This window comes from Ctenopharyngodon idella, chromosome 12, assembly GCF_019924925.1.
Source record: "Ctenopharyngodon idella isolate HZGC_01 chromosome 12, HZGC01, whole genome shotgun sequence".
In the NCBI taxonomy this organism is placed as follows: Eukaryota; Metazoa; Chordata; class Actinopteri; order Cypriniformes; family Xenocyprididae; genus Ctenopharyngodon; species Ctenopharyngodon idella.
The window spans coordinates 30268559-30294512 of record NC_067231.1 but is presented as its reverse complement, the minus strand read 5'-3'; the positions used below and the strand labels follow the sequence as shown (position 1 = coordinate 30294512).

Here is a 25954-nt window from a genome sequence, read left to right as displayed (position 1 = left end):
GTGTAGGATTTGTGACTAAACCTGTTCTTACCTGTCTAAAGGGAAAGGTGTAACTTGATAGCAGCATGTATGTGTGTGTGTGTGTGTGTGTGTGTTCGCTCCTCCTGTGTTAAACACAAATGGCTGGAATGTCTGTGGTGTCACTGCCAGGCAGTTTCTATTTTAGCTGAACAGCTCATACTAGAAGAACATACTGCTCTCTTTTGTGAGGAAACAGAGAGTGAGTGGAAAAAAACAGAGGAATGTGCTTTGAATCTGATCTGACATCATCCACTGCTGCTGATTCGTCCGAACATGAATCCTGCGCTTGATTGCTAAAGCAAACATTACTATTGCTGTATTGTTCATGTTCAGGGTTAGTGATTTGAATAAACCTCCTAAAGCATTAGTTCACTTCAGAATTAAAACTTCCTGATAATTTACTCACCCCCATGTCATCCAAGATGTTCATGTCTTTCTTTCTTCAGTGGAAAAGAAATTAAGGTGTTTAAGGAAAATATTCCAGGATTTTTCTCCATATAGTGGACTTCACTGGGGTTCAACGGGTTGAAGGTCCAAATGTCAGTTTCAGTGCAGCTTCAAAGAGCTCTACATGATCCCAGACGAGGAATAAGAGTCTTATCTAGAGAAACCATCTGTCATTTTCTAAGAAAAATAAAAATGATATACTTTTTAACCATAAATGCTCATCTTGCACTGCTCTGTGATGCTCCACGCATTACGTAATCACGTTGGAAAGATCAGGCGTAACGTAGGTGGAAGTACCGATCCAGTGTTTACAAAGCAAACGTTCAAAGACTGAGCGCTCTTTACAAAAAAAAGGTAAAACAACGATGTCGGAGGATTTTGAACTTGGAGGAGAAAATGAGTACTTCCACCTACGTCACGCATGACCTTTCCAACATGATTACGTAATGCGTGGCACATCGCAGAGCAAGACGAGCATTTATGGTTAAAAGGTATATAATTTTTTATTTTTTTTAGAAAATGTCCGATGGTTTCTCTAGATAAGACTCTTATTCCTCGTCTGGGATCATGTAGAGCTCTTTGAAGCTGCACTGAAACTGACATTTGGACCTTCAACCCGTTGAACCCCAGTGAATCCTGGAATATTTTCCTTAAACCCCTTAATTTCTTTTCCACTGAAGAAAGAAAGACATGAACATCTTGAATGACTTGGGGGTGAGTAAATTATCAGGAAATTTTAATTCTGGAGTGAACTAATGCTTTGAGTATTAAACCTCATTTGTGCAGCAGACATGCATGATTCCTTATTTAAACTGAAAGAGGGAACTGAGGCATATTTAGAGACCAGAAAATAACAGAAACTTATTTCACTTCAGATTTGCATCACATTAAAGAAGTAAAATGGCTTGTGAATGCTGTTTCTAGTTTACTTTAGTATGCTGAGAATCATACAGAGTTGCATAACATCAGTGAGCTAATTTTGGGAGAAAGACGTTGAACGTGGCTTTCAGTTTTCTAAGCGAGAGCACACTGCCAACCGCCGAAGCTGGAGAGGAACCAAACATGAAGTCATCTGGGTGACAGCAGACCTGTTCGGTGTGTGTCTGTCATTATCTGAATAAATACTGACTCATAAGAGTGGGCCGTTGAAATGAGCCAGAATTAGCGGTCACGTCTGACTCTTGTCGCAGAGTTTCATGAGCTGAGTTTGTCTCTTAAGTTGTGTGTTTTGGGTTGAGAATTAAACTCATTTTCATGACATTGAACATCTTTCGAATCAGGGTCTCTCTCAAAGTTACGACGCTTAAAGTTCAAAACAAAGGGAGATATTTTCTTTTACAGAAATCACTTTTTAACGGCTTGTAGGGACTACAATGAGCTTCTTCCTGGGTTGGTGACAACACAAACCCCAAAATTTACATAAACCCCGCCTCCGAGAACACACAACAAAGCGGGTGAGGCCATGTTGGGCTGCTTTAGAGAAGAGGAAGAGTTGTTGTTGTAAATGCCGTCATTTTACGCCGGACTGCTTCACAAACGAGGGTCAATTCAACGCTGGATTTGCACAAAAGATCAATATGACGGCACATGCTAGTCGATGAGTTGAATCAACTCCACAGCAGCTACATAAATTTATCCACTAACCATTCAGAAACGTCTAAAAGTTGTAACTTCTTCCTGAGTCTCTCCATCAGTGTCGACTCCGGTTTGAACAATGTAAGGCTGAACACCGTCGTCATTTTGGCTGCGTGAGATTCTCCAGCTTTGTTGTTGTTGAGCGACCGAAGCGCGAGCTGTTAAAGCTCCGCCCTCTTCTGGAAAGGGGGCGGGAGCAGCCGCTCATTTGCATTTAAAGTGACACACAAAAATGGCATGTTTTTGCTCACACCCAAATAGGGGCAAATTTGACAAGCTATAATAAATGATCTGTGGGGTATTTTGAGCTGAAACTTCACAGACACATTCTGGAGACACCAGAGACTTGTAAAAGGGGCATTATAGGTCCCCTTTAAATGATGGCATGTAGTTTTTGTTGTAATAAATGTTCATTAGAAATAAAGTCATGCATTCTGGAAAGTAAACTTAGTGCTGTTCCATTTCAGATGGCCTTCATGTTTGAGAGTGTGTTGTGATATGTGCCGTATGGTTTATACATGTATTTATTAAGTGTGTTTTGTGTGTGTGTTCAATGCAGGTGGGCAAAGAGACGGTTCAGACCACTGAGGATGCCATCATGAGGAGAGACATGCCTCCTGCCTTTATCAAGTAAGAGACTGTGTGTGTGTGTGTGTGTGTGTGTGTGTTGTTTGTTGAGAGAGGAAGTGCTCTAATGCAGGTGTGTTGACTAATAAATCAGGTGCGGACATGCTGGAGCAGCTGCGCTCATGAGCAAACACAACTACACCTCCTGAGAGGATCAGTAGAGCTCTTACACATGTGTTATTGCCTCAGTATGCACACAATATAAATAACTAAATAAAGTAAAACCGGAAATAGCCATATTTAACAAACAGCAGATTAGAACCCACAATTCAACCTCCACCTCAAACCCTGCTCCATAAGAACTGGTTCACAGAGGTTTTGAGTTTGTTGTTGCTCATGTGAAAGCCCACAAATATGCTGTTTTCGTGGGTCTTTGTCAGCTGTTTAGTGTTTACTCAGATGTTGAGTCATTCTTGTTGTAATCAAACTTGATTTATTTACAATAATGACACGTTCTACAAGTCCAAAAGGCTTTAGCTTTGAACAAAGATGGAGACGAGATGTTTCTGTGCAGCTGCATCAATCCTGAAGCTCCTGTGAGTCACACATGAATTCATTCTGCTGTGCTCAGGGAGAACATATGGATTACTGGAAACACTGACACACACATAATGAACAACCTGCTGTATGTTTTCTCTCTAAATATAGTTTCTGTTCGTGTGTGGCCTGATGCATTAAGGCTGATTAACATTCATATGCATTACTGTAGCCTTCACATCTCCTTGCCGCACACACACACACACATATTTGTGACCTTGCTGTCCTGTAACTCACACACACACACACACACACACACACACACACACACACACACACACACAAACACAAACACAGCTGCAGTCTGTCACAGAGAAATATGACACCAGTCTCCATCCTGCAACTACAACAAAACCCTCCTGATGACAGTCGGACACAGATGAATAAGGACGTGTGTGTGTCTGTTTGTGTGTCTGTTTGTGTGTCTGTTTGTGTGTGTGTGTGTGTGTGTGTGTGTGTGTGTGTGTGTGTGCCTAATAAGTCACTACTGTGTGATTTAGGGATGCTGAACTGTGAATGGAAACGCATCCATGTGGGACAGAAGGTGTTGGGGAGTAATTAACTAAAATAAATACAATAAAGTATCATAACATGTAGATGAAAGTGTAAACATCCAGAACATCCAACAAATGTAAACAAGTTACGACATCTAATGCAACAAAGTTACGATATCTAATGCTACAAATTTACGCATTGTAATGCTACAAAGTTACGATAACTAATGCAAGAACGTTACAATATCTAATGCTACAAATTTATGGATTGTAATGCAACAAAGTTACGATATCTAATGCTACAAAGTTACACATTATAATGCAACAAAATTATGACATCTAATGCAACAGTTATGATATCTAATGCTACGAATTTACAATATCTAATGCAGCAAAGTTACGATATCTAATGCAACACAGTTACGATATCTAATGCAACAAAGTTACACATTATAATGCAACAAAATTATGACATCTAATGCTACAAAGTTACGATATCTAATGCTACAAAGTTACGATATCTAATGCTACAAAGTTACGATATCTAATGCAACAAAGTTACACATTATAATGCAACAAAATTATGACATCTAATGCAACAAAGTTACGATATCTAATGCTACAAAGTTACGATATCTAATGCAACAAAGTTACGATATCTAATGCAACAAAGTTACGATATCTAATGCTACAAAGTTACGATATCTAATGCTACAAAGTTACGATATCTAATGCAACAAAGTTACGATATCTAATGCTACAAAGTTACGATATCTAATGCTACAAAGTTACGATATCTAATGCAACAAAGTTACGATATCTAATGCAACAAAGTTACGATATCTAATGCAACAAAGTTACGATATCTAATGCTACAAAGTTACACATTATAATGCAACAAAATTATGACATCTAATGCAACAGTTATGATATCTAATGCTACAAAGTTATGATATGTAATGCTACAAAGTTACGATATCTAATGCAGCAAAGTTACGATATCTAATGCAACAAAGTTACGTATTGTAATGCAACGAAGTTGTGATATCTAATGCTACAAAGTTACACATTATAATGCAACAAAATTATGACATCTAATGCAACAGTTATGATATCTAATGCTACGAATTTACGATATCTAATGCAGCAAAGTTACGATATCTAATGCAACAAAGTTACACATTGTAATGCTACAAAGTTACAATATCTAATGCAACAAATCAGCATATTAGAATGATTTCTGAAGGATCATGTGACACTGAAGACTGGAGTAATGATGCTGAAAATTCAGCTTTGATCACAGGAATAAATTACAGTTTATCATATATTCACATAGAAAACAGCTGTTTTCAATTGTAATAATATTTAATAATTTTACTTTATTTTTGATCAAATAAATTGAGCCTTGGTGACCAAAAGGGACCCACACCATTTTTTGGAACAGCAGTGTACATTGCTAAAAACAAAAATTAATCATTCTTTTGTGGTGGAGCCAATATAATGTTGGCAGGGCAAATAACCGGCTTGCAGAAAAAAATCCTTATTGTTGAGATCTGAGTGTGAGAAAGGCAGTAACTTACACGCTGTCTCTGTGTTGTGTTGTTCTCTGTAGGGTTGAGAATGCATGCACTAAACTGGTGCAGGCCGCTCAGATGTTGAAGTCCGACCCGTATTCTGTCCAAGCCAGAGATTATCTGATCGACGGTTCCCGCGGGATCCTCTCCGGCACCTCTGACCTGCTGCTGACGTTCGATGAGGCCGAGGCACGATGCATTTAATACCATTTAATGGATTATTCCTCTGGGTTTGAGTTTGTGCATCGGTACTGACAGAATCTCTGCTCTCTTTCCTGATCTCAGGTCCGTAAAATCATCCGTGTGTGTAAAGGGATTCTGGAGTATCTGACGGTCGCTGAGGTGGTGGAGTCGATGGAAGATCTGATTACTTACACCAAGAACCTGGGACCAGGTCAGGATGGAAGTTATTTTAAAGGGGACCTATTTTGCCCCTTTTACCAGGTGTAATATAAGTCCCCAGAATGTGTCTGTGAAGTTTCAGCTCAAAATACCCCACAGATCATTTATTATACCATGTTGTAAATGCTTATTTTTGAATGGAAGGAAAAACAAGCTGTTTTTGTGCATGATACACACAATGCCAAAGGCCAAAAGTCGAAAGTTTGTGCCAGTCTGTAGATTTTGGGCTGTCAGAGTTGACAGATTTTACAGAAAATCACATGATGGGCGCAGACTATGATCCCATCCAATCTGAGGATATCAAAACATGTTTGATATTTCGAGCTGATTTTAGAACACATATCTGTTCAGATTTTAAAAGTCGTTTAGTGTATTCCAGGTTAATCAGTCCCAGTTTACCAGATGAATGCGTCACTGTATTTTTGCGTCCACAGGCATGACAAAGATGGCCAAGATGATTGACGAGCGACAGCAGGAGTTAACTCATCAGGAGCACAGAGTCATGCTGGTCAACTCCATGAACACCGTGAAGGAGCTGCTGCCCGTTCTCATCTCAGGTCTGACCTCTGACCTCGTTAAACTACAGCTCTTCACTATTACCTTACACTTAACTATTAATCAGTCAGTTTAAAATGCTCTTATTAGTGTGACAATTACCAGCATTAGTGATGTTAGTCGAACACTTTTAATGCATTAGAAGTGCACAATATACAGTACTGTTCAAAAGTTTAGCGTTTGTCGAATTAGTTGCATTATATGGATTTAATGTGTTGAAAATAAACAATCAGTAATATTTTGCATTGTCTGCCATTGTTTTCTTGCAAATTAATGAATTTGTAAATAAAATTAATAAATTCTGACTTTATAACACACAATTCTGACTTTATAATTCGCAATTCCGACTTTATAACTCGCAATTCTGACTTTATAACTCGCAATTCTGAGGAAAAAAAATCAGAATTGTGAGAAAAAGTTGCAATTACCTTTTTTTATTTTTTATTTCATGGCAGAAACAAGCTTCCATATAAAACAACTATTTTACATTGTATTATTTCACTATTTTTACTGAATTTTTGATCAAATACACGCACGAGGCCTCTATTTCAAAAACAAAATATTCTTACCGACCCCAAATTTTTTAATGTTATTGTATCACAAATCAAACAGAGTTTGCAGTAGATGTGTAGTTTATTGCTGTGAATCTCACCGTATCTGACGGCGTTTATCTCACGCAGGCATTAAGATCTTCGTAACGACCAGGACGTCTCAAGGGAAGGGTGTGGAGGAGGCGCTGAAGAACAGGAACTTCACCGTGGAGAAGATGAGCACAGAGATCAATGAAATCATCCGCGTGCTGCAGCTCACGTCCTGGGACGAGGACGCCTGGGCCAATAAGGTGTGTGAGAGGGCAAAGGTCGCCGTGTCTTCATGTGCACGCCTCACACATGCACAGATTTACTGTCTGCTCACCAACGTGCACGGATCTTTGCCATTATATTATTTATCATGCATAATACATCACACACGTGCATGCACATGCATTCTAGTGTTCTAAACATGAAAGATTTGACAGAAGAATTTTAAATTGAAGGGTGAAGTGTGTAAATACAGATATGTGTGTGTGTGTGTGTTGCATTGTACTTTGTGTGTGTTTTGAGCTGGTTTTCTGGCTGAAGATTTTGGCTGGAATGGGCATGTGCAAACAATAACAAACGTTCATAAATCAACTGGACTCAAAGTTTCAGAAGTCCATGGACTAAAAATACATTTGTTGCCTCAAACATGCATCTAAAAGGGTTTTTGCTCGCATGTTCTTGAGAGAGGATAAAGGATGCGGTTTAACTGTGTTTGGATTGAACGTAGAAACCTGGTGAGCTTTTTCAGAGCTGCAGACACTGAATTGCATGCATGAAAATATCAGCATATCACACTTTTAAAAGCTTCTCAGATCTGTGAATCAATCTCACAAAAACAATCCACACCAAAATCCAAAGATATAATATTTGTCTTAAAAGAATATCAAGGAATATCAAGATTTTATGCTTTTTTTTTTTTGACAATTATTTTTAATGACAATTTTGTATATTTGTCTGGACATTTTAGTTTTGAGGTTTTTTTTTTTTTTTGCAATTAGTGGTGCTTGCCTAACAACCGCCTAGTAACACCCTAGCAACCACCCAGAATACCCTAGCAACCGCCTTGTAATGCCATAGCAACCACCCAGAGTACCTTAGCATCCACCTAGCAACACCCTAGCATCCACCCAGGTTACCATAGCAACCACCTAGCAACACCCTAGCAACCACCCAGGATATCCTAGCAACACCCTAGCAATCACCCAGAACACCCTAGAAACTGCCTAGCAACACATGTTTATTTTATAATTTTGGATGTACAGCACTTCTGTTGTTTTAAATGTGCTCTAGAAATAAACTTGACTTTGACTTTGACATTAGCAACTGCCTAGCAACACCCTAGCAACTGCCTAGCAACACCCTAGCAACCACACAGGACACTTTAGCAACTGCCTAGCAACACCCTAACAACAACCCAGAACACCTTAGCAACACCCTAGCAACCACCCAGGATATCCTAGCAACCCCCTAGCAATCACCCAGAACACCCTAACAACTGCCTAGCAACACCTTAGCAACCACCCAGAACACTTTAGCAACTGCCTAGCAACACCCAAGCAACCACCCAGAAGACCCTAGCAACCGCCTAGCAACACATGTTTATTTTATGATTTTGGATGTACAGCAATTTGGTCAACTTCTGTTGTTTTAAATGTGCTCTAGAAATAAACTTGACTTTGACTTTGACATTAGCAACCACCCAGAACACCTTAGCAACTGCCTGGCAACACCCTAGCAACCACCCAGAACACCTTAACAACCACCTAGCAACGGCCTAGCAATGATGACCCAGAACACCTTAGCAACCACCTAGCAACCACCTAAAAACACCCTAGCAACCGAGTGGCGAGTTTTGCCACTGCAAGCACCACTCACTTTTTTCATGAAATGTACATTCTAGTTATAATATATTTTCATGGTAACAATTTACAATACGCTCTCATTTGGAATGCATTAGCTAACAATGAGCAATTTATTTTTACAGTATTTTTTTAATCTTTGTTAATGTTACTTAATAGTTCATGTTAGTTCACAGTGTACTGTAAACTAATGTTAACAGATACAACTTTTGATTTTAAAAATGTATTAGTAAATGAAATTAACATTTAATAAATGCTGTGGAAGTATTATTCATTGAGAGTTCATGTTAACTTATGCAACCTTATTGTAAAGTATCATTTTTATAATAATATATAATTATTTTACATTAAAGTTAATGTGATTTGCATTGCACAACATTTAGGGGAAATACGTTAAATTGTCATGAAAATAATGTCACAATTCTAAAAATATTAATAGTCCTAATATAGACTTCAGAATAATATTTATAATTTTGTGGATGAAATACTGATGTTTTGTGGGATTTATTCCTGTGTTTTGGGGAAGTGAGTGTTTCTAGGGAAGGCTGAAGCTTTCAGATGTGGGTTTTGTGAGAACTAGGCTTGTGGTTGTGGATTTTCGGTGTTTTTGTTTATTTGTTTTTCATCTCTTCTCACTCGTTCTTGTTAAAAGTTGTGTTTTGTTTCTCCTCTCTTGGTTTGTTTTCCTCCCGCTGTAGAAGGTAAGATCTGTGCGCATGCTCTCTCGCCGTGTGTTAGCAGGTGTCGCTCGGCCTCGCTTACATGTGATGAGATTCAGAGTGAAGTGACGTCCCGTCGCTCGTGTGTGATGCTAACGGAATGGAGCTGCGCTCGAAGGGAAATACGACGTTTAGATGATCTCACGCGTTTGTCATGCTTTTCATAATCGCCATCACAGATATCAAAAAACATTTCCTTTTCCAGTGTCAAGTCATCTAAAAAATGAAAAAAAGTGTATAAATTACATTATACATTATTACATTATAGCTAATGTGGGCAAATACATAGAACCAAAAATAGTTAAATCAATGAATTAAAAATAAATTAGACATAAAAACAATATAATATACATCTTATTGAGTGTTTTCTGCATTTTTTTTTTTCTAAGGATGCACAAATATAGAAATATTTCGGGGATGATATGTATACTACTGTTCAATTGTTTGGGGTTTGGTAAGATTTTAGTTTCTCCTGCTCATCAAAGCTGCATTTATTTGATCAAAAATACAGTAAAAATAGTGAAATATTATTACAATTTAAAACAGCTGTTTTCTGTGTGAATATATAATAAAGTGTAATTTATTCCTGTGATCAAAGCTGAATTTTCAGCATCATTACTCCAGCCTTCAGTGTCACATGATCCTTCAAAAATCATTCTAATATGATGATTTGCTGCTCAAGAAACATTTATGATTATTATCAATGTTGAAAACAGTTGTGCTGCTTCAGATTTCTGTGGAAGCTTGTTTCCGCCACTGAATAAAAAATACAAAAGGTAACTGCGACTTTTTATCTCACAATTCTGACATTTTTCTCGCAATTGTGCGTTTACATCTCCCAATTATGACTTTTTTTTTCTCAGAATTGCGTGATATAAAGTCAAAATTGCGAGTTATAAAGTCACAATTGCGAGATATAAACTAAATTGTGAGTTATAAAGTCGTAATTGCGAGATATAGTCTCAATTGCTGGTTATAAAGTCGTAATTGTGAGATATAAACTAAATTGTGAGTTATAAAGTCGTAATTGCGAGATATAGTCTCAATTGCTGGTTATAAAGTCGTAATTGCGAAGATATAAACTAAATTACGAGTTATAAAGTCGTAATTGCGAGATATAAACTAAATTGCGAGTTAAAAAAGTCAGAATTGCGAGATATAGTCAGAATTGCGAGGTATAAACTCAATTGCGAGTTATAAAATCATAATTGCGAGATAGTTGCAATTGCAAGTTATAAAGTCATAATTGCGAAGATATAAACTAAATTGCGAGTTATGAAGTCATAAGTGCGAGATATAGTCGCAATTGCAAGTTATAAAGTCAGAATTGTGAGATATAAACTCAATTGCGAGTTATAAAGTCACAATTGCGTGATATAAACTAAATTGCGAGTTATAAAATCATAATTGCGAGATAGTTGCAATTGCAAGATATAAAGTCAGAATTGCGAGATATAAATTCAATTGCGAGTTATAAATTCAGAATTGTGAGTTATAAATTCAGAATTGTGAGTTATAAAATCATAATTGTGAGATATAAAGTCCAATTCTGAGGAAAAAAATACTTTTTTTAAGAAAGTTTATATTTCACAATTCTGACTTTATAACTCGCAGTTGCGACTTTATATCATGCAATTGTGAGAAAAAAGGTCCGAATTGTGAGATAATTCGCAATTATCCTTTATTTTTTTTTATTCTGTGATGGAAACGAGCTTCCATATATTTCTGTGGAAACCATGATGCATATTATTTTTCAGGATTCTCTGATAAATAGAAAGTTCAAAAGCATTTATTTGAAATAGTAAAGACATTTATAATGTTACAAAAGATTTCTGTCACTTTTTAAAAATTATGTATAATTTTAATATAATTATAATTTAATATATATATATCTATTAAAATTAAAACATATATTTATATTATAAATAATTTAAATATTATATAATTTAATGTATTTAATTTATTAAAAAATTATATAAAATTATAACATGCAGTAGAAACAATGGATAACTACAAGATTGAACTTTTTGGACGCTTAATAAAAATATTAAGCAAACATACAGTACAGAGTGTTTAACACTGGAGAAGGAAGCAGAGGTTTGTGCCGTGCTGGACTCACCGATGGCTCCGTTTAATGTGTCCAGTGTGTCTGTCCTGCTGTAATGTGAGCAGCACTAATCTGTCTTGTGTTTCTTTCAGCAAAGTGTTTGTGTGCGTTTAATCTTGAACTGCTCTGAGATCCTGTTTTCTGTCTGAAGTGTTGTAATAATATTGTGTGTGTGTGTGTGAATCTATGTGTGAATCTATGTGTGAATGTATGTGTGAATGTATGTGCGAATGCAGTCTCTCTGTCATCACTGAAAGTATTCACTGTAATAATAATAATTTAAAACTCTAATATTGTCAGAATGAAGTGCTAATACCAGTTACCTGAGCTGACCAGCTTTGGTCATTTCCTGACCTGTCCCACCATCTTCCTGTCTCCGCTCTCTTCACCTCCACTGTAATCTGATGAAAGAATCTGCTTAACCCAGCCCTATTTGCTGGTCTTATCTGGTTTAAGCTTGTTTATCTGATCTCTCAGTGCCCTAAATCTCTCTATCTGAGACCAGAAAACCACTTTAGACTGGTTTAAGATGTTTTATAAGCAGGGTACCGTCAATAAATGTGTAAAAAAATGAACCTAGACACAGACGATACATAGTCCAGGATTTCAGAAGAAGCTGGTCTGGTCATTGGCAGCATGTGTTGAGCTGTGGTGCGTGTGAGTGTGTTTCCTCATGAGAGGAACTGTGAGGTTTGTGGGTTTTAGTCTGACGCTACAAAAGTGTTAAAACGCCTCATTTCTGAAGATGTGATGCACTTGAGATGGACTGAAAAAGTGTTGCACCATCAGCAGCACTGAATCAATCCCACTGAGAGTGTGTGTGTGAGTGTGTGAGTGTGTGAGTGTGTGAGTGTGTGTGTGTGTGTGTGTGTGTGAGTGTGTGTTATGACAAACTTTGTGAGTCAGCATTAGGAAACAGCAGCTGACGACTCTTAACCAAAAAAGGACATACTACTGACTCTCTCTCTCTTTCTCTCTCTCTCTCTCTCTCTCTCTCTCTCTCTGTTCAGTAAACTCTCAACTCATTTAAGTAAATTCAGTTCAGTTCAATTTGCTATATTGCACTATAATCACACAGCAAGTCAAAGTTTATGATTACAATTTTATTATAAATGTATTTTTATTTATGTAATTAGAGTTAGGGTTAGGTTAGGGTTGAATTGAATTAAGTTAAATTATTACATTAAATTCAATTATTTATTTATTTAATTTAATCTATATCATATAATTTATTATTTTAATGTAATTTTATATATATATATATATATATATACAGATATGGATATGTATCAGATATGTATTGGATTTACTTCCACATATGAAAACAGAATTAAAAATGTGAGATTTTAGTATATTTATTTTTCTCCATTCAGTCATTCAAATACAGATCTGTCACATGAGAAATATGAAGAAAATATTGTGTTCGTGTATGAATGAGTTTATTGAGGTCGTGCTTATTAATAAATCACACAGACATCTGACAAAATAAGAGCAGCCACACTCCACCAGAGTCCACCACAGGACGTCCTGATGTGAGATTTGACGTGTTTGATTGTGTGTTTTATTCTGTGTGGATGTCGTCTGCAGGACACCGAGGCCATGAAGAGAGCGCTGGCTCTGATCGATTCCAAAATGGCCCAGGCGAAGAACTGGCTCCGAGACCCGCACGCCCAGCCAGGTGCGTTTCTGTTAACATGTCCCATCAAATAATCAGTGGCGGTTTGCTGATGTTGTGGCGTTGCAGGTGACGCGGGCGAACAGGCCATTCGTCAGATCCTGGACGAGGCGGGTAAAGTTGGCGAACTCTGCGCTGGGAAAGAGAGACGAGACATTGTGGGAACAGCCAAAACGCTTGGACAGATCACCGAGCAGGTGTCCGAGATGCGGGCCAGGTATGTCGACCCATTGGTAGGATGAGTTTGAACCCCAGGGCCCAGTTTCATATACTTATCTTCTATGTTAAAGGTGCAGTAAGCGATTACTGAGAATCGTTGTTGAACACTGTTGATATTTGAAACAGACACACCCCTCCCTTCATTGCTCCGCCCCCGAAATGCACGAACACACATAGGTGTCTCTTTATCATAACTGAAGTGCAACAAAATAATGATTTGTGATAAGTGGACACGCCTCCCTGCTGCTGATTGGCTCACTCTCCTCACCCATCATGAGTGGACACGCCCCCTACTACTCATTGGCTCACTCTCTTCCCCCATCATGAGTGGCCACGCCCCTACTGCTTAATGTCTCACTCTCTCCTCCCCCATCATAAGTGGGCACGCCCCCTACTGCTGATTGGCTCACTCTCTCTCCTCCCCATCATAAGTGGACACACCCCCTACTACTGATTGGCTCACTCTCCTCCCCATCATAAGTGGACACGCCCCCTACTACTCATTGGCTCACTCTCTCTCCTCCCCCATCATGAGTGGACACGCCCCTTCTGCTTAATGTCTCACTCTCTCCTCCCCCATAATGAAGCGACACGCCCCCTGCTGCTGATTAGCTCACTCTCTCTCCTCCCCATCATAAGTGGGCACGCCCCCTACTGCTGATTGGCTCTCTCTCCTCCCCCATCATAAGTGGACACGCCCCCTACTGCTGATTGGCTCTCTCTCCTCCCCCATCATAAGTGGACACGCCCCCTACTACTCATTGGCTCACTCTCCTCCCCCATCATAAGTGGGCACGCCCCCTACTGCTGATTGGCTCTCTCTCCTCCCCCATCATAAGTGGACACGCCCCCTACTACTCATTGGCTCACTCTCTCTCCTCCCCCATCATGAGTGGACACGCCTCCTACTGCTGATTGGCTCACTCTCTCTCTTCCTCCATCATAAGTATACACGCCCCCTAATGCTGATTTGTTTATAAAAGGTAATATTAAAAGTATATTTTAATCAAAATAATATTAAAATATTTACATTTAAGTATTTTCTTTTAAATATTTTTAACAAAAATAATAATATTTCTTTAATAATAAAAATATTTACGTTAAAATATGTTGTTTATCAGAGATAATATCAAAGGCATGTATGCCTAAATATTTTTTTTAATCAAAAATAATATTGAAATATTTTTATTATTATATTATCCTTAAAAAAAATTAATCAGAAGTACAATTTAATTTGAATGCCGCACGGATTAAAGCAAAATGCAAAAATATTTGGTTCCATTAGTGGTGTAGAAGTAATTAATTCAGAACCATCTGCAAATTTGTTTTCTTGAGAAAGTACGAAAGCTTAATCGTGTTTTTTTGTGTGTGTGTTTAATGTGTTTAATCTGTGTGTCCTACGCAGGGGTCAGGGCGCGAGTCCAGTGGCCATGCAGAAAGCACAGCAGGTGTCTCAGGGTTTGGACGTCCTGACGGGGAAAGTGGAAAATGCGGCACGTAAATTGGAGGCCATGACCGGCTCGAAACAAGCCATCGCCAAGAGAATCGACGCCGCTCAGGTGAGCGTGTTGATCCTGTTTGGATGGATCACACACCTCTCTAAGCAGTATATTGAGTGCCATTTGTGTTTTGTGGACGACAGAGCTGGCTGGCAGACCCTCACGGAGGTCCTGAGGGAGAGGAGAACATCAAGGCTCTTCTGGGAGAAGCGAGGAAAATCGCGGATCTCTGCGAAGATCCCAAAGAGCGAGAGGACATCCTGCGCAACATGGGCGAGATCGCGGGTCTCACTGCCAAACTCTCCGATCTCAAGAAAGCGTATGTACATCTCTGAACATCTTGACTTTGAGTTGAAGGCTTTGTGGGGATTCTTGGCTGGAATCTTTGGAATATTAGCATGATGTTCCACTGCTGCCCACATGAGGAATCATGCTTTTCCATTGTTTGACTGTTGACTGTTTGACGGTAGTTAAGCAACGGTTCTGTACATTGTGTCTGTGTATTTGAGTCAGATGAGCTGCTGTGTGTACTTGTGTTTTTTAATGTACTTAATATTTGTTTAATTTATTAATTATAATTTAATAAAATAAAAATAATATTTAAATAATTATAATTATTAAAATATTTAAGTTTACAAGTTTTTTCTTTAAAAATAAAAAATAACATTTACATTTATTTTTAATCAAAGATAATACAAAAATATTTACATTTTAAATATGCTTATCAAAAAAAGAGGTTAAGTGTTCTATTATATTATATTTAAATATTCAGAAGTACATTAAATTGTGTGTTAGTGTACTTAGTTTTCTTGTTATTAAGTTCTTCAAGAACAACAAGGTATATTTTAAAGATTTTAATTATTATTACATTTATTTATTTTTTTTAGTTTAAAGTACAGTAGTATTATTACTACAGTAATGCATTTCTTATTTGATTTAATTTTTATAATTTAGTAAAATAAAAATAATATTTAAATAATTATAATTAATAAAATGTTTGTTACAAGTGTTTTTTTTATCAGAAATAATATTAGATTTTTTCACAAAATATTAAAAGTATGTTTAAATATTTTTTTAATAAAAACATTTACATTTATTTTTTAATTAAAGATTATACAAAAAAATTTACATTTTAGATATGCTTATCAAAAAAAAAGTTTAAATGTTTTATTATATTTTTTTTAAATATTCAGAAGTACATTAAATTGTGTGTTAGCGTACTGTACTTAGTTTTCTTGTTTCTAAGTGTCTTTGATGGCATTAATCAGGCAAAATATTCCAGTGATTATTATTATTATTCAATTTTTTATTTTTTTACTTTACATAACAGTAGTATTATTACTACAGTAATGCATTTCTTATTTGATTTAATTTTTATAATTTAATAAAATAAAAAAGAATATTTAAAATATTATAATCATTAAAATATTTGTTTTAAAATATTTTGTTAATATTACAATATTTTTTTGTAAATATTTGTTTTATAATATTTTTTATCAAAAATAATATAATATTTTTTTACATTTATTTTTTTTATAAAATATTAAAAGTATTTGTTTAAATATTTTTTTATAAAAAATATCATTTAATTTATTTTTTAATCAAAGATAAATTAATTACGTTTTAAATATGCTTATCAAAAAATGTTTAACTGTTCTATTATATTTTTTAAAAATATTCAAATTGTGTGTTAGTGTACTTAGTTTTCTTTTTACTAAGTTCTTCAAGAACAACAAAGTATCTTTTAAAGATTTGATGGTCCAGTGATGATGATTATTATTTTTATTATTAAATGTTGTAATTTTTGTACTTTACAGTACAATAGTATTATTACTACAGTAATGCATTTCTTATTTTATTTTATTTTTATAATTTAATAAAAATTAAAAAATATTTAAATAATAATAATAATAATCAAATTTATTTTTATTACTATTATTTAGATTTTTTTTTTTTAATTTTCCATATACCCAGAGACTAGATTTCACCTCCTCAGAGGAAACTAGTCCTGTTTGAATGAGACTTTCGTGGAACGGCATTGTGAACGAACTTAATCCAGAATGAAGCACTAAATGAGCTCATCATCCTGTGTTCAGAGGTAAGGGCGATACCCCTGAGGCTCGAGCGCTGGCCAAGCAGATCGCCACAGCTCTGCAGAACCTTCAGTCCAAAACCAGCAAAGCCTGTGGCCAACACTCGTCCGGCCAAAGCAGCCGTTCACCTGGAGGGAAAGATCGAGCAGGCTCAGAGATGGATCGACAACCCCACGCTGGACGACAGCGGAGTCGGTGCGTCTCTCATATTTCAATATGGCATCAAAATTACCCTGTTTACTTTCAAGGGGACCTATTATGCTTCTATTAAGTCTTGATGTTGTTTTTGTGCTCTACTAGAACAGGTTTTCCTGCTTGAATGTTGATTATTTTCCTCATATCCTCCATTGTTGCAGCTCCTCTCTTCCCAGTCTGTCAGTAACGCTCTGTTTAGTTCCTGTCTCTATGAAGCCCCTCCTTCTGAAAAGCACAATGTGCTCTGATTGGAGCAGTGTGTTGTGATTGGTGTTTAGGAAATGTCCCGCCCCTTACCATAACCGACAGTTTCAACACACTTCTAACTAACTCAACCAGGCCCCACCCCTTTATTCTGCGCATGAATTATTTAAATGAGGAATGTTGTGATGTACAAACAGCAACACACACACTGAAGAAAGTCATTTGGTCATGTGTACTTGTAGGTCAGGCTGCTATTCGTGGGCTGGTTGCCGAGGGGCGTCGCCTGGCCAATGCGTTGCCGGCGTCTCAGAGGCATGAGCTGCTGGGTAAATGTGAGGAGGTGGAGCATCTGATGGCGCAGTTAGCCGAGCTGGCGGCCCGCGGAGAGGGAGACGGCCCACAGGCCCGCGCCATCGCTCATCAGCTGCAGGACACTCTCAAAGTAAGACGGCGTTCGGTGAAGATCGTGACACTCTCATGCTCACAATACAGAACCTCCTTCCCAGCTCAGCCAAAAATAACTCCAAAAACAACATTCAGAAATAATCTCACATCCTCTCACAAATATTCTCATATACATGTAAACACGTATTCAGTTTTTAATGACTTGATAAATGACGGTGTGAACTCATAACAGAGCTATTTTAGTATTATTTATGTTATTTATTAGTTAATTGTTTAAATTAGCTTTTTATATATTCAGTTTTCATTTTTTATATATATATATATATATATATATATATATATAGAGAGAGAGAGAGAGAGAGAGAGAGTTTTTTTTACATTTAGTTTTTTTTACATTTAGTTTTTCTTTTTTTTCTTTTATTATTTTGTTTAATATTTTATTATTTTATTTTGAGTAATAATCTTTTAATGTCAGAAGAGATTCTATCTATAGTATCTATAGATTTATTTGTATAAATGTGAACATATATATACATATATAAAATAATATTTTTATTTTATATTTTATTTAATTTTAATTTTGTTGTAGAATTTTATATTTAATTAATTTAATTTTATTTTATATTGTAGAATTTTATATTGTTTTTTTATTTTACATTTTATCTTTTTACTTTACATTTTATTTTTAATTTGTTTTATATTGTATTTTATTTTGAGTAATAATCTTATCAGATGAGATTCTATCTATCTACAGTATCTATCGATTTATTATCGATTTATTTTTTTATTTATTTTATATTATATAATTTTTTTACATTTCATTTTACATTTTTGCAATTTATTTTTTAATCTAATTTATTTATTTTTAATTATTTTTTGTTACAATATCAACACTGTAACAGATCATTTACATAGAAAAGTCTTAAAGGTACAGTAGCAAAAGTAATTTGTTTATTTATAAAGGTCAAAGAGAGAGTGGAAAATCATCATGAAAAACTAGATTATGATGCCAGAAACCTTGACTAATTTGTGAACTTATAAAAGGTGGACTTCACATTAAAAAATAATTGATAAGTGCGGAAAATAGTCCCTTTAATGTACATGCATGTACACAATTATCACTAATTGTTTAAACAAACTTGAAAACAGAACAACCAAGCATCATATTCAATATCACTTATGCAGAATGATACAGTAAAGAGCGCCACCTGCTGGTGAGTGAATATGAATCTTCCTCTAGACCACAGCAGCAAATCAGCATATCAGAATGATTTCTGAAGGATCATGTGACACTGAAGACTGGAGTAATGATGCTGAAAATTCAGCTTTGATCACAGGAATAAATTACATTTGAAAATATATTGTTTGTTGCAGGAGCTGAAGGGTAAAATGCAGGAAGCCATGACACAGGAAGTGTCTGACATCTTCAGCGACACGACCACACCTGTCAAACTATTGGCTGTGGCAGCGACGGCCCCGCCAGACGCGCCCAACAGAGAGGAGGTGTTTGAGGAGAGGGCCGCGAACTTTGAGAATCACGCGGGCCGTCTGGGCGCCACAGCGGAGAAGGCAGCCGCCGTCGGCACGGCCAACAAGAGCACGGTGGAGGGAATCCAGGCCGCCGTCAAATCAGCCAGAGATCTGACGCCACAGGTAACAGAGGAACAAGCTCTCGCTGCAGTTCTTCAGATTCTTCACACGAGGCATTGATGGTAAATAAGTGTAATTCTTTATGGTTTTGTCCTGCAGGTCATCTCCGCAGCTCGAATCCTCCTGAAGAATCCTGGAAACCAGGCGGCTTACGAGCACTTTGAGACCATGAAGAATCAGTGGATCGACAATGTCGAGAAAATGACAGGTTACAAAATCTCTCTGTCTGTCTACACATCCATCCATCCATTCATTTGTATAAATGTATTTATATTTATTTTGTTTGATTTATTTTTATATATTTTTTCTTGTATTTTATATTGTTCTATTTTAAATTGTTTTGTTTTTATTTTACAATTAATTTTTTTCTTTATTTCTTATCTTATTTCATTGTTTTGAGTAATAATCTTTTTATGTCAGAAGAGATTCTATCTACAGCATCTATGTATTTGTATAAATGTTTATTTTTATTCATTTAATTTTATTTTAATTTTATATTGTATAATATATTGTTTTATTTTTATTTTACATTTATTTTTTTTACTTTTTTATTTTTAATTTATTTTATATTTTATTATTGCATTTATTTTTAGTAATCTTTTTTTGTCTACACTATCGATTTATTTGTATAAATGTTTATTTTTATTTATTTAATTTTATTTTAATTTTATATTGTATAATTTTATATTGTTTTTATTTTACATTTTATTTTTTAATTTATTTTATATTTTATAATTTTAATTTATTTCGAGTAATAATCTTTTTATGTCAGAAGACATTCTATCTACCAATTTATTTGTATAAATGTTTTTTTTAATTTAATTTTAATTTTATATTGTATTTTTATTTTACATTTTATTTTTTTCTTTATTTTACATTTTTACAATTTTTTTGTAATCTAATGTATTTATTTTTAATAATTTTAATTTTTTATTGTTTTCTTTTTTATTTTACATTTTATTTTTAATTTATTTTTAATTTATTATTTTATTTTATTTTTAGTAATTATCTCTTTATGTCAGATGGGATGCTATCAGTACTTGATCCACAAATGGTTAGAAAGTTATCCAAAAAAAAAAAAAAATAAGTTGACATCACAAAGTTTGTCCGAATAGTCCAGTCTGAATAGGAACATTCTGTTTACTGTTGTTTATCATTTTCAGAAATCATCTACAGTAATTTAAGCTACTTGAACAAACCCTGACTGTCTCTGTCTTTCTCAGGTCTGGTGGATGAAGCGATTGACACCAGGTCTCTGTTGGATGCATCAGAAGAAGCCATAAAGAAAGATCTGGACAAGTGTCAGGTAGCTATGGCCAATCACCAGCCTCAGATGCTAGTCGCCGGGGCAACCAGCATCGCCCGACGAGCCAATCGGATCCTGCTGGTGGCAAAACGAGAGGTGGAGAACTCAGAGGACCCGAAGTTCAGAGAGACTGTGAAAGCGGCTTCCGACGAGCTCAGCAGGACCATCTCACCGATGGTCATGGACGCCAAGGCCGTGGCCGCCAACATACAGGACCAAGGTGAGACACACAGAAAGAAGTTAACTTCATTGTGGAAGCCGCTAAATAATAGAGACTTGTAAGTGGGCTTTTTTAATTGGGCCACAAAGCAACCACCCAGATTCCCTTTGGTTGACAAAAGCCCATTTTAGACGCTTCTTCCCATTAAGTTCGGGAAGATGGTTTGCACGTTGCGTTCCCAAATGCATGTTAAGGCAGCCCAAACTCAGAGATGGAGAAGCATTTATTGCGAATCAAAATGCTTCAAGACACTGAAAACACAGGCAGGAAATGCACCGATAGGATTTTTTTTTAGGCCGATACCGATTTTAAAAAACAATTAGTCATGACTCGGGATGCACCGAAAGGATTTTTTGGCCCGATACCAATACCAATTGCAAAAAACAATTATCGGCAGATTCCGATACTGATACCGATATTTGTCACTTTTTCTCTTATTTGAGAGCAAGTGCCGATACCAATACCGATTTTAAAAAAACAATTATTGGCCAATTCTGATACAGATAACAATATTTGTCACTTGCTCTCTTATTTGAAGTTTTGTCATTAAAATAGTGTTTTGATCATGTTTTAAATCTGCATCTGCAAAAATGCATGCATTAAGTTATACTAGCTAGTTTATTGCTGCATCATCAAATAATTTAACATTTAACATCCATTTAACATTCAGCAGGCCAATATAAATACATAAATACAACAGAACAAAGATACATATGAAATACATATGCTGTCACTTTAAGAGCTGCACGGATCCAATATACTCTTACACAAGCGTTTTATTTCTCAGCTGTTTACGTTCATTTAAGACATAACCGACTATGTTTACAATGATACTCCTCAAGACGGCCATTTTGATGTAATTTTGTGTGAATTAGAAGCAAAAGACAGCCCCCATTCAGTATTTGCATGCTGTCGTGTGATGCTAGGGACTAGGGATGCACCGAAATGAAAATTTTGGCTGATACCGATAACCGATAATTCTTTATATTTGAAAGCCGATAACTGATATATTAACCGATAAATCTAAATCAAAGTAAACCAAATTTTCTTATCGGCCCAATACTGATAACATTAAAAATGAACATACATCATGAATAAACCATCGGTTTGTTATATCGGCCTTTTTCATGCTCTAGCCGAAATGCCAATGGTTAAAAATTGATTAAAAAATCGGACGATAAATATCGGCAGCTGATATATCGGTGTATGACCATTGTCTTCCTTGACAGGCCTTCAGAGGGGCTTCCTAGACTCAGGTTTTAAGATCCTGGGTGCCGTGGCTAAAGTCAGAGAGGCGTTCCAGCCACAGGAGCCGGACTTCCCTCCTCCTCCTCCTCCAGACCTGGAGCACCTGCAGGTCAGTTTCACTGCAGACACATGGCATGCATTTATTGCACAAGCAAGATTTTAAACACGAATGCCGGTTCTTGTTCAGATAAGCGACAACGCCGCCCCGCCAAAACCGCCCCTGCCGGAGGGTGAAGTGCCTCCTCCCAGACCTCCACCGCCTGAGGAGAAGGACGAGGAGTTCCCTGAGCAGCAGGCTGGAGAAATGGTCAGCGAACCCATGATGGTGGCCGCCCGACAGCTGCACGACGAGGCCCGCAAGTGGTCCAGCAAGGTCAGTCTCGTTGAGTCTTGCAGAATGGGTTCATATCCATGTGGGTTATTAAACAATGATTGTTTTTTGCAGGGTAATGACATCATCGGTGCCGCTAAGCGCATGGCTCTGCTGATGGCCGAGATGTCTCGACTGGTCCGAGGAAGCGGTGGGAATAAGAGGGCGCTCATCCAGTGTGCCAAAGACATCGCCAAAGCCTCTGACGAGGTCACGCGCCTTGCCAAGGAGGTCGCCAAGCAGTGCACGGACAAACGCATACGAACCAACCTGCTGCAGGTAATAAGAGCAAAGCACTGGGTGAAGTAAAGTCCATATGGTGACTGCTAACAAATGGGTTGATGTGGTTGGATGGAAGTGCATGGAAATGAATGAGTGCAATTTAAGATCACAAATGAAGCACTACTGAAATGGACTCGGAAGAGATGTGAACCAACTTTTTGAACCAGGGACAGTGAGAATGCACTTTATGACTGTTTGTCCTTGCATATTTTCAAGGAGTTTTTGTGTGTCTTGCTCTAGGTGTGTGAGAGGATTCCTACCATCAGCACACAGCTGAAGATTCTCTCCACTGTGAAGGCCACCATGTTGGGACGCACCAACATCAGTGAGGAGGAATCGGAGCAGGTCAGATCTCGCTCTCTGCTTGTTGCTATTTCTCATTTAAAATCATGAATCCTGTCTAAATTAGGGATGCATGATATATCGGCCACCATCGGTATCGACCGATATATGTTCATTTTTAATGTTATCGTTATCGGCACAGTAAGAAAATTTGGCCTATATATTAAAGCCGATAAATAATGGATTATTTCCTTTAGCTGAGACACTTCAGATGCACACTGTTCACCATGATGGTTTTGAATTGCTTGAAATATGATTGAAAATCACTTAAAAAAGGAAAATAAAGTTAAGTTCAACATGTACAGCGCAAGTCTGTCATATAAGCTACATAATATTATAATGAGAACATTATAATTGTGTGTTTGAGACATGGATTTTAATGGTGAGACTTTTGTTTTTGTAATCAGGCTCTCAAAAATTGTATAAAAATTATCGGTTATCGGTATTGGCTGATATATGTTAATTTTTTATGTTATCGTTATTGGCACAATAAGAAAATTTGGCCTATATATATATATTAAAGCCGATAAATGGATTATTTCCTTCAGCTGAGACACTTCAGATGCCATGATGGTTTTGGATTTAGATTTATCAGCCAATATATCGGTTATCGGCTTTCAAATATAAAGAATTATCGGTTATCGGTATCGGCCAAAATTTTCATATCGATGCATCCCTCGTCTAAATGCATGCTGGTTCTCTTGTAGGCCACAGAGATGCTGGTCCATAACGCTCAGAACCTGATGCAGTCCGTGAAGGAGACGGTGAGGGAAGCTGAGGCCGCCTCCATCAAGATCCGCACAGATGCCGGATTCACCCTGCGCTGGGTCCGCAAGACACCCTGGTACCAGTGAGGGAAGAACCAGTGCAAATATCCCAGCATGCATTGGGGGAAGCATTTGAGTCCAGGTCATCAATGTCAATGCAGACGTCTCATCCACCTCGTGGACTACACTATTCCATTATCAAAATCGTTGTTCTTGAATGTCATTGAGTGTAAAAGAACTTTGCTCCGTTGTTTTTCTAATTTGGAAAGAATGATTTATTTTGTTTTGATGGATCCCGGTTAGGAGGGAAAATTCCACAATGTTCATTATTTTCATATATATATTTCTCACCAGCCTTGTTTTCACTCTTTGATTGTATTATTAAATGTCACCAACAGAACAAAAACACAAGCACAGAATTTGGATTATAAAATCCTCATAATGTGGTTTTTGATGCAAAGGGTTGATGACAGCATATAATTTCCCTAATGTTGGTAACTGGTTAGTGGATTAGTTAACACTTTCATTCAGGGATGACGCTGCAAACTCTCGATACAAGTACTGAAATGAAGAGGTAATCAAAGCTATGACCTGGTGCTTCCTGTAATCTATGCCAAACAAGTCCGTTTGCATTATATATTCAGACACAAAACACTCACACACACACACACACACACACACACACACTGCCACTCTCGTATTTCCACTATGACATCACTGTGCTAAATACACTACTAAAATCTCTCTTGCAGAATGCACACTCAAGTATATTTATATGAGTGAGAATTTGCTCTTTGCATATATTTGCCTTTTATATCATTGAGGAGATCAGCAGATTTGATGTAAATAATGTGTTCATCTTTAAAGACAGCCTGTAAGACCTAATGTGCCTTGTCATAATAAAAGAACTAATTATCAGCTGAATCATATGTGTGGGACTATATTTGTTGATATGATTGCATTTTGTAATGGAATTGGCTGTAAATATAAGGCTGTTTATTCAACAGTGGTTTCTTATTGACACACAAGTCTGTGCAGTGCAGTTTTTACCACAGTTCATCAGTTGTGACATTCATTATGTTCTAATAATTGACAATTTTGCAATTAGATTTTTTGACATACTGTACAATATGTTAAAGTTAAAGTTAAAAAGGCATTTTTGAAGGCAGGGTTGATATAGTTAACTAAAAATAAAATAAAATAAAATAAAAAGTACTTAGTTGCCAAAGCAACATTTCTTGTCTTCATTTAGTTTAACTTGATGTACTAAAATAACTAAAACTGAAATAAAAATGAATTAAAACTATATGGACATTTAAAAAAAAAAAAAAACTACTTAAAAAGACTTAAAATAGCTAAAATTACAATGGAAAATACAAAAATAAAAACTATATGTTGTGTATTTGGGACATGGATTTTAATAGTGAGACTTGTTTTTGTAATCAGGCTCTCAAAAATTATATAAAAATTTGGGTTTCGTTTTTTTGGCCAATATATAAGTTATCGGCTTTCAAATATAAAGAATTATCGGTTATCGGCGATATATATTCATTTTTAATGTTATTGTTATCGGCACAATAAGAAAATTTGGCCGATATATTAAAGCCGATAAATAATAGATTATTTCCTTCAGCTGAGACACTTCAGATGCACACTGTTCACCTTTATGGTTATGAATTTAGATTTATCGGCCAATATATCGGTTATCGGTAATTTATATATAAAAATAATTAAGGAGAAATTAGTGGAAAATATTTTTTAATTAAAAATAATATATATATATATTAAATAGTATTATTTTCTCCAGTGTATTTTTAAGTGAAATATTTACACTATATACATTCGAAACTCAATTTGAGTAAATCATTTTCATTTATCCTTTAATATTGCAATTAAATCTGAGCTCATCCTCTATTAGTTT

At 36.3% G+C, this 25954-nt stretch overlaps 1 protein-coding gene across 1 annotated transcript in view; it reads left to right on the top strand.

Moving 5' to 3' along the window:
- Nucleotides 1-24957, top strand: part of LOC127523799 (vinculin-like) — a 34662-nt gene extending 9705 nt beyond the window's left edge. Inside the window, 20 exon segments of the mRNA XM_051914887.1 lie at nucleotides 2663-2733; nucleotides 5374-5524; nucleotides 5621-5729; nucleotides 6172-6294; nucleotides 6973-7133; nucleotides 13146-13236; nucleotides 13303-13450; nucleotides 14858-15011; nucleotides 15095-15270; nucleotides 17048-17135; nucleotides 17137-17239; nucleotides 17686-17885; nucleotides 19223-19501; nucleotides 19598-19706; nucleotides 20722-21024; nucleotides 22254-22381; nucleotides 22460-22645; nucleotides 22718-22921; nucleotides 23165-23269; nucleotides 23974-24957. Coding sequence (XP_051770847.1) covers nucleotides 2663-2733; nucleotides 5374-5524; nucleotides 5621-5729; nucleotides 6172-6294; nucleotides 6973-7133; nucleotides 13146-13236; nucleotides 13303-13450; nucleotides 14858-15011; nucleotides 15095-15270; nucleotides 17048-17135; nucleotides 17137-17239; nucleotides 17686-17885; nucleotides 19223-19501; nucleotides 19598-19706; nucleotides 20722-21024; nucleotides 22254-22381; nucleotides 22460-22645; nucleotides 22718-22921; nucleotides 23165-23269; nucleotides 23974-24120 — 3036 coding nt within the window. The 3' untranslated portion in view covers nucleotides 24121-24957.
- The last annotated feature ends 997 nt before the right edge of the window (nucleotides 24958-25954 follow it).